General features: G+C 51.0%; 1 protein-coding gene across 1 annotated transcript in view; it reads left to right on the forward strand.

Moving 5' to 3' along the window:
- The first annotated feature begins 5,586 nt into the window (after positions 1-5,586).
- TBC1D10A (TBC1 domain family member 10A) overlaps positions 5,587-15,160 on the forward strand; it is a 30,264-nt gene continuing 20,690 nt past the window's right edge. Inside the window, exon 1 of the mRNA XM_068563367.1 lies at positions 5,587-5,855. Coding sequence (XP_068419468.1) covers positions 5,647-5,855 — 209 coding nt within the window. The 5' untranslated portion in view covers positions 5,587-5,646. The remainder of the gene's footprint in view (positions 5,856-15,160) is intronic.

Raw genomic sequence — 15,160 nt, forward strand, 5'->3', positions numbered from 1 at the left:
CTTCTGCAGTGCCAGTTATGTGGCTCCATTACGAACTGCTCACGTTTTTAACTTGGTCAGTGGGATGTTATTCCTCACTCTGACATTTGCTTCCCGCCTGGTAGCTAGAAGTTTCCCCCAGGGGCCAGGGCTGAAATTTAGCTTCCTGAAGCTCCAAGGTTTGGGTGCCTGTAGTGAGCCCACTGCTGGTTGCTTCTCCCTGGCTAACACCAGAAATCCCCTGAACACCCCCTGGGTCTTGTTCCAAGAGGGAAGGGGGTCAGTAGAGCTGGGGGAGTCCCATACTTCAAGCTCTCCTTTCTTCCTAGGATTGGCTCTGGGGCCAATCTCTCCTTCACAGGTTGGCAGATCTCACCGGCCTTCCGTGACTGAGGCTGCGACTGGAGGCCGGGAATGCTGCTGGGTGGAATGTGAGTGAATGGGTCCTTTGAGCTGCCCTCTGGGGCCCAATCTCAGCTTCCTGGAGTTCCTGAATGAACATCTGTCCTGGCTTACTCAGTTGCAGAAGACCCATTGACCAAACAGCTTTGCGATTGTCAGTGGCTGCAGGCCCAGCGTGCAGCCCAGTGCTCTGCACTTCTTGTTTAGAACCCGCAGCATGTAGGCAGCGCCTTGCTTGCACAGCTTTTCTGATTCTCACTGCATTCCTCTGAGGATTATCTGGCCCATTTTTTTAGATAAGGTGGATACCCAAGGCCAGTGAGGGCTCTGGAAGGCCAAAGCAGCTCTTCTCTTACTGGTGACCACACTGTCCTCACCACTTTGCCAGACCAGACTGAAATGGGGAGAAATGCTACTGTTGTGAGATTGCCAGGAAAACCCGGCATGGCTTGGTGCTTTCAGGCTCACTGTAATTTTAAAGACTTGCATGAAGAGGGCTCTAGGAGTAGTAGACATTAAGAAATTTCACTTTCAGTTCCACCAGCTGCTTGAAATGAGCACTTACCATGTAGCCCAGAGGAGGCTACTAATGATTAGACCCATTTCACGTTTTAAAATTACGTATTGTATTAAGAGAATGTGTACAAAAGTTATATTAGGATACTTAAATTGAAATATGTGATATACTGTAATTATAGCAATCTTTACAGGTAATATTTCATTTATCCTTATAATGCAGAAATCGAAAAGGTAAAAAAGTACAATATAGCTCATGTTTAAAAGTGCATGAGGGGCTTCCTTAGTGGTGTAGTGGTTAAGAATCCGCCTGCCAGTGCAGGGGACACGGGTTTGAGCCCTGGTTTGGGAATATCCCACATGCCGTGGAGCAACTAAGCCCGTGCGCCACAACTACTGAGCCTGCGTTCTAGAGCGCACGAGCCACAACTACTGAAGCCCGCATGCCTAGAGCCTGTGCTCCGCAATGAGAAGCCCGCGCACCACAACGAAGAGTAGCCCCAGCTCGCAGCAACTAGAGAAAGCCCGCGTGCAGCAATGAAGACCCAACGTAGCCAAAAATAAATAAATAAATAAATTTATTTAAAAAATAATAAAAGTACATGAGTTAGTATTTAAGATTCTTAAAAGTTACTTTTTAAAAATAAAAGTGAAATGTAAGTTCTTAAAGTTCAGATTTTTAACTATCTGATTTGGGGATTTGATGTTAACTGTGTACGTTGTTTTATTTTAAAAATACATGTAAGTGAGTAATTCTAGGTACCCTGAGTCATACAATCGTGAAGCAGGACAAGATACACTCCTATTCTTTATCATATTACAGAGAAGGTACTACTGTTGCCTTAAGCTAAGTTCAGTTAAGCAAGTCAGTGTTCCCTAGCCCTGAGCTGTGGGGATGATTAGATTAGGGAAAGGCATGTGTCCTTGTATGGAGTGAAGGAATGCAGCCTCCCCACCATCGAGCAGAAGCTACCAGAAGAGTCACCCATTGTATGTATGGATGGAAGAAGCATGTTAGCCTGGAGCTGCTGCCGTGAGGGGCTCTAGCTTGAGGATAAAGCAACCACAGGAAAGAGGACAAAGAGAAAAGGAGAAAAAGGAAAAACAAGGCTAATATCCTTGGTGACAGTCTCTGGATCAAACTGCTCCTGAAGCTTATGTACCTGTGAATGTTTTTAAGCTCTGGGACCCACTAAGTGCAGTTTTGGGTTAAACCCATTTGAGTTGTGTTCTCTGCCACTTACCAAAAGATTCTTAACTGTTATCCTCAGTGTAGGCATAAAGAAGCTTTACAGTTTGCCTACTTTTCATAGGCTCCTGGGCACCAGCTACATACCTTCTGAACCTCAGCTCTGCTCTCATTACGGATAAAGGCTGATATCTGGACATCTGTCTGCTCCTGGCGAACACTGACAGATTTCCCAAGCACATTCCAGGATCCAGGAGAGGGGACTGCGCGTGGGCTCGTGTGAGGGCCTGAGCCAAAACTTCTAGGAATGACCCCAGTAGGATGAGACTCGAGTTTTTCAACACATTCCTGTAGCCCTGGCCAAGCATCTCATCCTCAAAAGAACATTTACAGCAGCCAGTCTACCAGGATGTTTCACAGCATTGCCAAAGGCCTCTTATTTTATACTCCAGTGAACGATGTGATTCTGTAGGGCATTCCTTTGGACCATTCATTCATTCATTCATTCATTTCTGCTTTCTTTCTCCAGTCTAACTACACCATCTTCTGAGCCTGCTTCCCTTTCAAGGGCTTTGCACTTGCTGCCCCGCTTCGCATATAGCCGTCTCCCAGATCCCTGCACAGAGGCTTCCTCATTTCCTTCTGCCCCCACCTCTGCCCACCCCCTCCCCCAGGGGTTACTAGGATAACATCAAATAAAGAGCTCTGGATTTTGAAGTGTAAAGAACTAACATTAAGTATCTACTGTGTGCTGGAGACTTGACTCTTCACCAAGTAATTACTGACATTCCTATTTTTCAGAGGAGGAGATGGTCTGAGAAGCTAAAAAATTTTGCGTAAGAACATCCAGTTATTGAGGGGCAGAGCCATGAAGCGAAGTCTCCCAAGCAATGTGCCATTAGTTAAATTAGGAAAATTCCCCTGCTGCAGCCACAGGCTGTGGTGGGAGACACTCAAGATAATGAATTTGCTAGTGCTTGGCAAACTACAAATGCCACCACTTCTGGCTACCATTTACTGGGAATCTCCATGTGCCAGATGTTTACCATGTACTATCACACTAGAAGTCTCAGAACAACTCCGAGGAGATATTTTTGCATCATTTCCATTTTGCAGATAAGGAAATGGGCTCAGAGAGAAGTGATTTGCTCAAGGTCACACAGTGACAGCAGAGATTTGAATCCTGGGTGGTGGTTTTTGTGTTTTTTTTGGCCACACCCCCCGTGCGGGTTGCAGGATCCTAAAGTGCTGAGTTGTGACCACTGGACCACCAGGGAATTCCCCTGGGTGGTCTTATGTAAGAAAATCAGAAGCTGGAGCATCAAGGCCTTAACTTGAGGTCAACATCTATCTAGTCTCCCAAGGAAGGACACGTGGATGCTTCTGACCTGCTCCTCCAACCCCACCCCAGATACCCCTGGAGTGAACATCACTGTACATGCGCCTCACAGAGCTGAACGTGTTTGGGATATGAGCCTAGAACCAGAATTATAGTCAAAGGGTTGTGGGTACTTTGTCAGGCTTGGTGCTTCACATCTGATCCACGTGCATCTGACTCCTCTTTCTCCCTTCCCTGGGATAGGCCCACACCCCGTTGCGAGGCCTACTCTGTCCTTCCTGGGAGCTTGGGACTGAGAGCCCACCACTCTGTCTGGAACTACTAGAGAGGTGGAACATGTCCTCCCAGACTGAGAGTTTAAGACCGAAATAGCATGTGTCTGCTGTTGCCCTGTTTATGGAAAACAGAAGCCTATGGAATGTCAAGACTGCACAGTGAAGTCTTTAAGAATGTCCGGGCCACATGGCATTAAGGAAACGGCTGGTGAGATCACTCAGGGCTTAAGACCTCCCCTCTTAGGGCTGCTTTGGGCCTCTTAGCAGCCTGTCCCAGGCTCTGCAGCTCAGGCCTGGCTCTTCTAGTCCCTTCCCATCTCTGGGCCTGTCTCCTGATAGGTCTACAGGGGAGTGTCAGATGACAACACGGTTGTGACTTAAGAGCCAAAAAGTGCTGGACCTAAGTGAGGAGCTATCATTATGACTCCATGAGTTGATAATCCGTGGGGTCAGAAGTAGGCTGCTGGGAGCTAAGTCTATATAGATAAAATTGGCCCATGCTTCCCAATAGAAAATGTTGGTAAGAGCTAGGTTCAAATCCTGGCTCTGCCACAAGCTAGTTCTGGGACTTCAGGCAGCTGACGTCACTTCCCTGCACCTCAGTTTCTTTAATTGTAAAATGGGACTAAAAATAGTATCCACCTCCTTGCTAAAAGATTATAAGAGATGGTGTGACCAATTTGGAAAACAGCTTGCCAGTTCCTGAAAAGGTTAAAGACCCAGCAATTCCCACTCCTAGCTATTTACCCAAGAGAAATGAAAATAAATGTCCACACGAAAGCTTCTACCCAAATGTTTATAGCAGTACTATTTACAATCACCACAAGGTAGAAACAGCCCAAATGTCCATCTACAGATTAATGGATAAACTGTGATATGTCCATACAATGGAATGGTTTTTGGCCCCAAAAAGGAATGGAGGTACTGATACATGCTACAACATGGATGAACTTTAAAAACATGCGAGGTGAAAGAAGCCAGACACAAAGGCCAAATACTGTATGACTCCATTTATATGAAATGTCCAGAAAAAGCAAAACTATGGAGACGGAAATTTTAGTGGTTGCCAGGGACTGGGGGAGGAAGGATGGGGAGTGACTGGTAAGGGTAGGAATTTCTTTTTGGGGTGATGAAAATGTTCTAAAACTAGATAGTGGGGATGGTTGCACAACTATAAATATGCTTAAAACAATTATACACTTTAAACAGGCGATTTTTATGGTATGTTAATTATATCTCAATAAAGCTGTTGGAAAAATAAAAATTAGAAGAGAAAGTAGGTAGAACTTGGGGCAGTGAGTAGCTCAATAGTCGTTGGTCATTAATCTTACTAATTAGGCCTCTCTAATTTAAAGCCCCAGAAACAGTGAGCAGGGGGAAGGAAGGGGCTGCTGAACTTCTAGCTCAGCCTAGGTCTTTAAGCCGCCGAGTGTCCCTGGGCGTGTCCCCGGACCCATCCCGCGTGTCAGAGTTCCTCATAAATGAATGGGAGAACAATCCCCACCCACGTCCCTAGGGTCTCGCGAGGAGTTGGGGGGGTTCAGGAGGCAGAGGCGGAATTCTCGGAGGGAGCCCTCGGTCTCGGCCTGGGCGGTGCGGCAGGTGTCGGGCCAGGCCTGGGCTAACCCGGAAAGGCCCGAGAAGCTTTTTCAGGTGAGTTCTAGTGATTGGCAGCCCAGGGGGGAGGGCTTCGGGTGACGGCTGCCCCGCCCCCTCACGTCGGGCCTGTTGGCGCCAGCCTGGGGGAGGTGGGCGGGTCCCGGGGTCTGCGGCGCCCATTGGGCATGGGGGGGAGGAGGTGCCAGGGAAGGCCTAGGGCCCCGCCCCCGGCTTTGTGGCGACCAATGGGCGCGGCTCGTGGGCGGGGCGTCGGCCGCGTCGGCGGAGGTCGGGCGGCTGAGGTGGCTGAGGTGGCCGCTGAGGCTGAGGCGGCGGGCGCGGCCGGGATGGCGAAGAGCCGCGGAGAGAACGGGCCGCGCGCGCCTGCAGCGGGGGGGAGCCTGTCGGGGACCCGGGAGAGCTTGGCCCCGGGCCCCGACGCCGCAGCCGCCGACGAACTCAGCTCTTTGGGCTCCGATTCAGAGGCCAACGGCTTTGCCGAGCGCCGCATCGACAAGTTCGGCTTCATCGTGGGCTCGCAGGGCGCCGAGGGCGCGTGAGTATCTCCGGGGTTCGGAGCCGGGGGTCCGGCGGCCGGGGGCGGGACCCGCGTGGGGTCCTCGACGCGGACAGAGCCGCTCTCAGAAAGGACAGACACGTCTCCCTTCCAACCAGGAACAACCGACCCCTTGTCTCCCTTGCCCCACCCCCACCTCCCCCCCAGGCTGACTGACCCACCCCTAGGAAGGGCCGACTGGGCTCTCCTCACCAGTGCGGACTGGTCGACAGATACCTGTCCCAACCCCAGCGCTGCCACCCTCGCCTTAGGGCTGGCTGACTCGGCCAGCCCCTGACAGGCTCACAGGTGGCCGCCCCTCCCCCAGCAGACTGCTATTCTCCATACCCAGCCTCCCACGAGACCCACAGACGCCCTTGTCTCAGCGCCCCACTACCCCCACTTCAGGGGGACACCTTAGGCAGACTTCAGAGGGACGGGCTGCCCTGCCCCCACCGCACTCCGGGACAGACTGAGCCTCACCTCAAGACACACGGACCTCTGGATGAACTGACATTGGTCAGCTCCCTACCACCTTGGGACAGACAGTCCCTTCCCCTAATGGAAGGGTCAGAGAGTGCCCCCCTCTCCCCCCTCAGAGGCAGGTTTCTCCCTGTCACCAGCAACAGGTGGGCAGGCACTGCCTCTTCCCAGTACCCACAGGATGATGGTACCTCACCTCCAGGACAGACTGTCAGCTGTCTCTGTGTATGCTGTGGAAGCATGCACCTCCTCTCCAAATGCAGACTGGGCGGGAGGCAAGGAGACAGCAGGGTCCCTGCTCATAGCACACCCAGATCCCCCACACCCAGGCACCCAGCTGGCAGGCAGAGAAATGTGAGGCAGTGGAGCAGCACCTTCCCTCCAGGCAGGGTAAGCTGAGCAGCCACACTCTGCCCCCACAGAACTCCCTGAGTCCAGTCCTCACAGAGATCATATGTATGGGTTGGTGATGCCCTTAGGAAAGATGGACTCCAGACCCCACTCCCATCCCACCTGTCCTATCAGCCTCTCTTATGACTTATGGAAGAGCCTTAACCATCTGTAAGATCCCCACCCCACACCCCATAAAGGTCCCTTCTGGGATTTTCCGCAGTCCCAAAGCCTCACATTCACCAGGCCTCCTTCTCCTTTGGAGAGCTGGAGAGAAATGCAGGCCCCTCCCCTAAGGAGAGTTCTCTTTTACCCACTGAATCTGTCTCCTCCAGCCTCTTCCCACTTGTTCACAGCAAGCTAAGCCTAGTCCAGTCCAGGACTCAGAGAGCACCCCTTATTCTGATTCCTTACCCTGACTTGCAGCTTTGTCACAGTTCCCCAGGGATTAGCTTGTGAGAACCCAAAGGGTACTTAGGGTATATTTTTGAATTGAAGAGCAGACACCAGGGATCAGGGTCCTGGGAGGCATGAGGTCTAGACAAGTGGGAAAGGAGTTCTCAGTTGCATTTGTGGGTGCTTGGAAGGAAGAGCTCAGATTTGCTGGTGAATTCTGGGAGATAAGAATTCCTACTCCATGCTTATCAGGCAGTTAACCAGGTATCAGGGTACAGAGCAGTGTGATATAGTGGAAAAAGGCCAGATTTAGGAAGAAATCACTCTTGCTGGCTGTGTGACCTTGGACAAGTTCCTGAATCTCTGAGCCTGCTTACTCACTGTAAAGGGAAACAGTAATACCTACTCCCAAGATTACTGTGGGGATTAAATGAGATCAAGTATTCGAAGGTGCCTAGCATAATGCCTGGCTCAAGTAGTGGCCCAGGAAAATGTTGTTTCCTTTCTTTTCCTTCTAAGGGTCTGAAAATTGATGAGAAAATGAGGGCGTACCTCTGGTATTTGTGGACAGAGAGGCCCCAGTGGAAGCACCTCCCTTTGGCTGTAGTCCCTAGCCAAGCAGCCAGACATCTGTCTTTCCCACCCTCCAACCGCAAACCAATGACACCATCTGCATCATTGGTGTCTATAGCGCTGGGGCTGAGGTGGGATTCCACATCCCTTCCTCTCTCCCTGCCTCACTTTCTTGACCCTGTTGGTCAACTTAAAATCTCTGATGTCTGAAAGCTTGGATGTTCCCTGTATAGTTTATATCGTGGTTCAAAAAAAGCCAAAAGTAAGTCCCTGCTCAAGGCCATAAAAGAGGAAGTTATGGGAAGTTTCAGGGTGACCGCCCTGAACCCAGTCTCGTGGTTGAGGGCTAGGAGACCATGTGCTATCCCAGAGAAGTGAAACATTAGCACTGATGGCTGCAGTGGAGATGGCAGGGACTCTGGCTCCAGATTAAAGGTCTGTTTCAGCCATCCTGGGCCAAAGGTTGTCTCAAGACAATCAGTTTTGGCAGTTGCCAGGGGTTAGGGGGATGGGGGAAGAAAGCAGATCAGAAGCTACCCCACTCAGGTGACTGCTGGGTACCTGGCATGAGTAGATCATAAAATCATAGACTGTTAACGCTGGAAGGGATCTTACGAGTTTGACCAGCTTAACCCTAACTTATTATACAGATGAGGAAACTGAGGTCCAGAGAAGAGAATAACTTGCTTAAGATCACACAGCACAGGGCTTCCCTGGCGGCGCAGTGGTTAAGAATTCGCCTGCCAATGCAGGGGACGTGGGTTTGAGCCCTGGTCAGGAAGATCCCACATGCCGCGGAGCAACTCAGCCCATGCGCCACAACTACTGAGCCTGTGCTCTAGGGCCCACGAGTCACAGCTACTGAGCCCACGTGCCACAACTACTGAAGCTTGTGCACCTAGAGCCCGTGCTCCACACGCAACAAGAGAAGCCACCGCAATGAGAAGCCTGCGCACCGAAATGAAGAGTAGCCCCCGCTTGCCACAACTAGAGAAAGCCCACGCACAGCAACAAGGACCCAACGCAGCCAAAAAGGAATAAATTAAAAAAAAAGAAAAAGAAAAGAAACATCACACAGCACATTAGTGTCAGAACCAGGACTTGAACCCAGGGTTTCTGACTCCCCAGTCAGGACCGTTTCCACTGCCTTTACCACCCATTAATATGGCATATGGCCCCAGCAGTAAATCGAGTGCTGGACAGGTAGAATAGAAGGTTCCTAGAAGAACCTGTCTGCCCTCACCTTCCCTGGCTTAGGTCAGCACTTTTGACTCCCTCAGCAGTGTGGGAGGCTAACAGGGATGGCCCAGCAAGGATAAGGCTGTGTTGTCATTACCACTTCATTAGACTGATGAGCTTCAGGACTGGAACCAGGCTATTTTCTTTTTTGGGGGGGGTGGGCCGCGGCTTGTTGGATCTTAGTTCCCTGACCAGGGATCAAACCCAGGCCCTCAGCAGTGAAAGTGTGGAGTCCTAACTACTGGATCGCCAGGGAATTCCCTCGGACCAGGCTTATTCACTTTTTCCTCAGGCCTGCAGAGAAGTAAATGCTCAATTAATATTTATTTATTGAGTGACATTTACCGGCACACATTTCAAATCAGGAAGCTGAAAGTGAGCTTAGAGATGGCCATCCTCATATGGATAGGTAAACTGAGGCCTAAGAGAAGTGATTAACCTCACCTCTTCAGTCAATTAGGAGCAAAGCCAGGAATTAAACCCAGAACTCCTGATTCCCAGCCCTAGGCCTTTTCTACTTCACCTTGTCCGTCTTTTTTTTTTTTTTTGGTTGTGTTTGGTCTTGTTGCTGCCTGTGGGCTCTCTCTAGTTATGGTGAGTGGGGTGGGGCTACTCTTTGTTGTGATGCGCGGGCTTCTCATTGCAGTAGCTTCTCTTGTGTGGAGCATGGGCTCTAGGGCGCGCAGGCTTCAGTAGTTGCAGCATGCAGGCTCAGTAGTTGTGGCTCACGGGCTTAGTTGCTCCGCGGCCTGTGGGATCTTCCCCGACCAGGGCTCGAACCCGTGTCCCCTGCATTGGCAGGCGGATTCTTAACCACTGCGCTACCAGGGAAGTCCCACCTTGTCTGTCTTTTGAGCCTACTCTACAGGGAACCTTTGCTGGGCCCATGATGGCCCCTGCCTGCCCTTGAGCAGTAGCCAGTGAGTGGGAAGAGGCAAGAAAGCAGCCAGCCAGTGAAGGACCCTGTGGTGGCATGGGCACAGACAGGAGTGCTGGCAGCATTAGTTCTCTTGGCTTGGCTGGCAACTGAGCTGGTTGTTGAAGCCCAGGAAGGACCAGAGGAGGAGAAAGAAGTATCCTCAGCAGGGAAGTGTGGGAGGAGTGATGTTACCATTCCTATCACTTCGGGGTAGGAAGAGCAGACCTGTTTGTAGGGGGGTGGGGGGGTCCCTTCTGCAGCATAGAGGACTTGGTCAGGAAGGGAAAGAAGGATATCAGTTGGATACCAGGTTTCTGGCCTGAGCAAGATGGCCTGAGAGGGGTGGATCCCTGACCTCCCTTTCCTTTTCCTATGTGATTGCCAGGACTGGCCTCCTGAAGCTGGAGTTTCCCACCCAGCTTCAGTCTGCTCAGTGCTTCAGGCCAGATAAGGTGAGGAGCTATGCTCTCTGGGGTCCCATGGGTGTTGGCTTCCTGTTAGGGGAGAGAGGGATCTGAACTGGGCCCAGGGAGAAACATCTGGAACAGCAATATTGTCTTTTGCTGATTCAGCTCCCCTGTCCCCTGGGCCCTCCACTACTTATAGCCAACTATGGCAGCCCTATGACTTTGGAAATCTTAGAACTGGCTTAATTGAAATCCTGATAGTTTGGTCTGTGCCAGTTATTGTTGGGCCAGGGCCCTCCTGACAGGCCAGGGCCTGCCTCCCTGCTTTTCCACCACCTTCTCCAGTTTGTAAGTTCAGAACATCCTCTTTTCTTGAGCTATTACAGTTCCCAGGAGAGCATGGAGCTGGCAGTGGAGTGGTCCCTGGGTAGCCCATCTGGAAAGAGACAGCTGTACATGTGGAGCCCTGGTCTATGACTCTGGGCCACAGATCCTTCATTTTCTCTCCTCCTTCTCTTCCTCCAGTTTCAAAGGAAAATCCGGTTTGGTAACCCTGTGGGTGTTCTAGGGCCTCAGACAAGACTTGACTTGGTGAAGGAGGGGGCCAGCACACCAGCTGCTGCCCTGGGAAGGTGCCTGTGTGTCCGCCTGCTAGGAAATCCTAAGCTGTGGGAAAGAGATAAAGCGGTGGGACCTGCTTGATGTTTTGTCCTCCCAGCATCTGGGTCTGAAACAGGACCTTCAGGGGGCCGGTGAGGCCTGGCTCTGGTTCAGCCTCGCAATCTGTTTACACCGCGGTGGGAAAAGAAGGTGCTCTGTGCTCCCTCCTCACCTAAGCTCTGAAGTCTGGCTGTTTGTGTGACCTTGGACATATTGCTTCACTTTTATGAGCCTCAGTTTCTCACTGTGAAATAGTTATGATAATACTGACTTTGCAGGGTTGTTGTAAGGTTTAAATGAGCTGATGTTTGAAAAGAGCCTGACAACACCATAGGTGTTGTCAATGAATGCTCAATGAATGTTCTACCTCCTCATAGAGACTGGAGTAGCTAGCGGTCCTGTCTTTTCATTTCCTACTTTCCATCTCTGGCTGTGATGATGAGCATCAGTGAGGTCCATCCACTGTGGGCAGGAGTGACCCCTAACCCATGGTGAACCCTTACTTCCCCTGAGAGGGGTGGTTATCCCATTTTGTAGATGAGTACACTGAAGTTCTAAGAAGAAAGCGTCCAAGGCTTGCCAGCTGGTGAATGGCAGAACTGGGACTAGAACCTGTTTCTCGACACTGAATCCAGTGACTAAACCTTGCTAAGGTGGAAGCAGGCAGGGCGCCAGGTGCTCACCAGTCCCTGAGGCCCCCACACCCAGAGCAGCAGTTAGCAGGAACCTGGCTACCTCCCCATCCCAGTGTGGAGGGCAAGGCAGGTCTCTCAGTACAGTTGAAGTCCATGGCCAACCAGGCCAGAGAAACACCCAGTGAAGATCCTTGGGGAGGCCCTGGAAGCCTGGGCAGATCAGGCCTGTTCTATCCCTCCCATAGGCCAGAGTCTACACTGCTCTTGACCCCAAAATACTGCATAATGACCATCTGACTTTGATATCCAGTGTGTGCCTTTTGGAAGAAGTGTTTCTTTGTAGGTAAGGCAGGAATTATGCACCCCGTACAGGTGAGAAATCTGAGGCTTGGAGAAGCCTTGCCCTTAGTTAACAGTGGAGCCAGATTTGGGAGGGATCCCAGATCTTCTGACTCTCAGCCCATTGCTACCACAGCTACATGGACCTGCCCATTCTCTTCCTCACTCCAAGCCAGTTGAACCTCAGGCCAGGATGCATTGCCCACCAGAGCAGAACCCAGTCGTCATCCACCCATTGTCAGTGTCCTAGCTGATCACTCTCTTTATCCTGCTGGCAGCACACCTGACGGGGAAGAGGCCTCCTTTAGCTGCTTTGTCTGCCCCTGGAAAATCTGCTGCTGTCCTGGGTCCAGGAAGGGAGACCCTGGCAGGGAGAAAACTCCTGGCTGCTCTACTGGCAAAACAACTCTCCTGATGCTTGACCTGCTTAGAAGCCCCCTTTCCAGGATTTTAGGGAAGCTGCCAACTTAGGCTTTTCTTTTCTCATCTTTCTCTTTCCCTTCTCTATCCCACCCCACCCTACTCTATTCCATGCTCTGTCCAGTTCCTCAGAGGCTGGCACAGCTTAGCTCGTCTCTGCTCTTCATGTAGGGAAGTAGGCAGCAGACTCAGGAGCCTGGGAGAGAAAGCCAAGGCTTTACTTTCACCAGTTTATCCATCTTAGCAGTGAGTTTATTTATCAAACATTTATTGAGCCCCTACTCTACCAGCCTCTGTGACTGGGACTAAGGATACAGAGTTGATCAAGACATCTGTGTCTTGTTGCCCTCAAAGCGTTCACAGACTGGTTGGAAAATAGAAGCACAACCAAATCATTACAGTGTTGAGCAATAAAGCCTGTAATGGAGGCATGTGGTTGCTCTGGGAATATATAGGAAGAAGCAGCAGCAAGCTCCATCCATAGGAGCCCAAAGAAAAGAAGTCGCATTTGATCCAGGCCTGAGAAGGAGCAAGGAAGGCCATTCTGTTGTATGGGAGGGGACCCGTGTACAGAGTCCCACCAGAAGCCAGCTGTTTGAGAAATGTGGTGTGCCAAGAGGTGACAAGAAGAATGGGAGGCGGGAGGATGACGTGAAGCAAGGGGAGGGTAGCAAAGTAGGTTGGGCAGACTGTGACTAGCCTTGAATGTCAGACTGAGGCCTCCTGTGTTTCATTAAGGTCAGTCTGGTGCTGGCATGGAAGATGGCATAAAGAGGAGCTGGGCCACAGGCAGTGAGAGCAGTTGGGAGAGGTTGGGACAGCCCAAAAGGGCTGTAGAGAGGCCTGGAAGAGCCCTTGAGCTATGAGGATGAAGAGATCAGCAAGTAGGGCTTGGTGCCTGATTGGCTGTATGGACTGAGGGGAACTGGGAAGGCTTTGGCCAAGCTGAAGTGGCCTAGCCATTCCGGGGCCTTCTGACCACAGGGAAGGAAGGCCATCTGTGGCCTTCTTTTGAAGCAGACAGTGGGCTGCTGCTGACTCTGCTTTGTCACAGCCCTGGGCTCCCCAAGGTGCCTGGCATGGCTGGCACGCTCTGGGCACATCAAGGGGTTCTTTGTCTCTCTCCAGTAGGAGAGTGGGTTTGGCCTGGTTGGGAGGGGGTGGGGTGAGTGGAACTGAGCTTTGAGGTCTCTGCCCAGTAAACATATTGGATGGCAAGGAGGGCTGCAAGAAGGGCTAGACCTCTCCAAGGAGAGAGGAGTAAGGCCTGAGGGCATGGAAAGCCTACCTTAGGACGGTATGTAGCTGGGGAGGGTAGGTTTGGGGCTTTTAGGCACAGCATAAGCTGATCAAGGGGAGGCAGATGGCAGCTGAGGGCTGACTTCATCTCACCTTTATTCTGTTCCTGGAGCTGGTGCCTCAGCTGGGAGGTGGAAGCAAGTCCAGTGCCTATGAGAAAGTGAACCCCTCAGCCCTTTGGGGCACCACCAGCCATTTCTCAGAGACGATTCTGGCTGGATATGTGGATTTAGGCTAATATGGGAAAGGGTTCTGAACCCAGGGGTCAAGGTGCCAGTGCTGGCTCCACCACTGCCCCTGGTGGTGTGTGACTTAAGCACGTCCTCTCACCTGACCATGGGACTAATGCTCCCTGCTTTTCATCCAGCACGTACTACATGTGCAGCCATGTGCTAGGCTCTGGGGACTTGGTCCTGCCCTCCCAAGACCTAGAGCCTAGCAGGGAAGTCAGACATTCAACAGTAGATAAAGGTATGGTCAGTGTACAAAAGGATTGTGAGGATCAAATGAGATAACTGGATTAGGAGCATGTGTAAACAAACACTGCTGAACAGGGGATCAGGAGACCTGAGTCCTGGGCTTCCCTGAGCCCCTAACTAGCTCTGCGACCTTGAGAAAGTTGCTTAATCTTTCTAAACCTCAGTTTCCCCTGCATATAAACTAAGACAGTTTTAATGGGTGATGTTGAAGAGGTCTTCTGCTTCTAACATTCTGAGACTTACCTTGGAGTATATGAAAAGGGCTTTGAGAAGTTTTTTATCAGGTACCACACAAGTGCAAGGGGTCGTCAGGGCACAGCCCACAAAGGCCAATGCTTCCAGCATGCTCTGTTTCTCTTATGAGAGGACCTCCCTTTGTCAGACCAGTGGCCCTCATGTCTTTGGGAGTGCAGTCAAATCAAAGAATGCTTTGATTTGTCTAGCTCTTTGTTCTGCAAAGTGCTTTCTTTCTCATTGCCTTGCAGTAATCCTTACAGGAGCAATGGGAAGTCAGTAGGGTAAGTTTTATTTTGCCCTGTTTACAGACAAGGAAACCCAAGCTGAACGAGTAATGGAATTGTGCCTAGAAGCCAGGGTTCCTCCTTCCCAATTTTCCATCTTACCAAAGCTTGTTGCTACTGTGTGGCCTGTCCTCCCTCTTCTTGTCCCAGCCTTAGGACTTTCAGTCCAGCCCCAAGTGTCTACACTTTTCCTAGTAGGCTTCTCGAGTTGTTTTTGTTGTTGAGTTGTTATAATGGATGGCACACTTCCTGTCCCAGGTCTCCACACACAGCCCCTCACATATACCCCAAGATAAGGCAGGAGCAGCTGGGTAGTAAGGGGCCCAGGAACATAGTATGGAAAACTCTTGTTCCTCCTCTTCTGTGTGTCCAGAAACCATCTTTCCTAGCCAGCCTCTTTTGGAGGATGCTGTATATTTCCCTTTCCTCTCTGTCTTGGTTTCACAAAAAAGGAGAACCTAAATTTGGACCTGGGAGATCCTGGGTTCAAGACACCAGCAGACCTGACTTCAGGCCCTGGCTCTGTCACTTCCTAGCCATGTGAC

Source organism: Eschrichtius robustus, chromosome 14 (genome assembly GCF_028021215.1).
Source record: "Eschrichtius robustus isolate mEscRob2 chromosome 14, mEscRob2.pri, whole genome shotgun sequence".
Taxonomy (NCBI): domain Eukaryota; kingdom Metazoa; phylum Chordata; class Mammalia; order Artiodactyla; family Eschrichtiidae; genus Eschrichtius; species Eschrichtius robustus.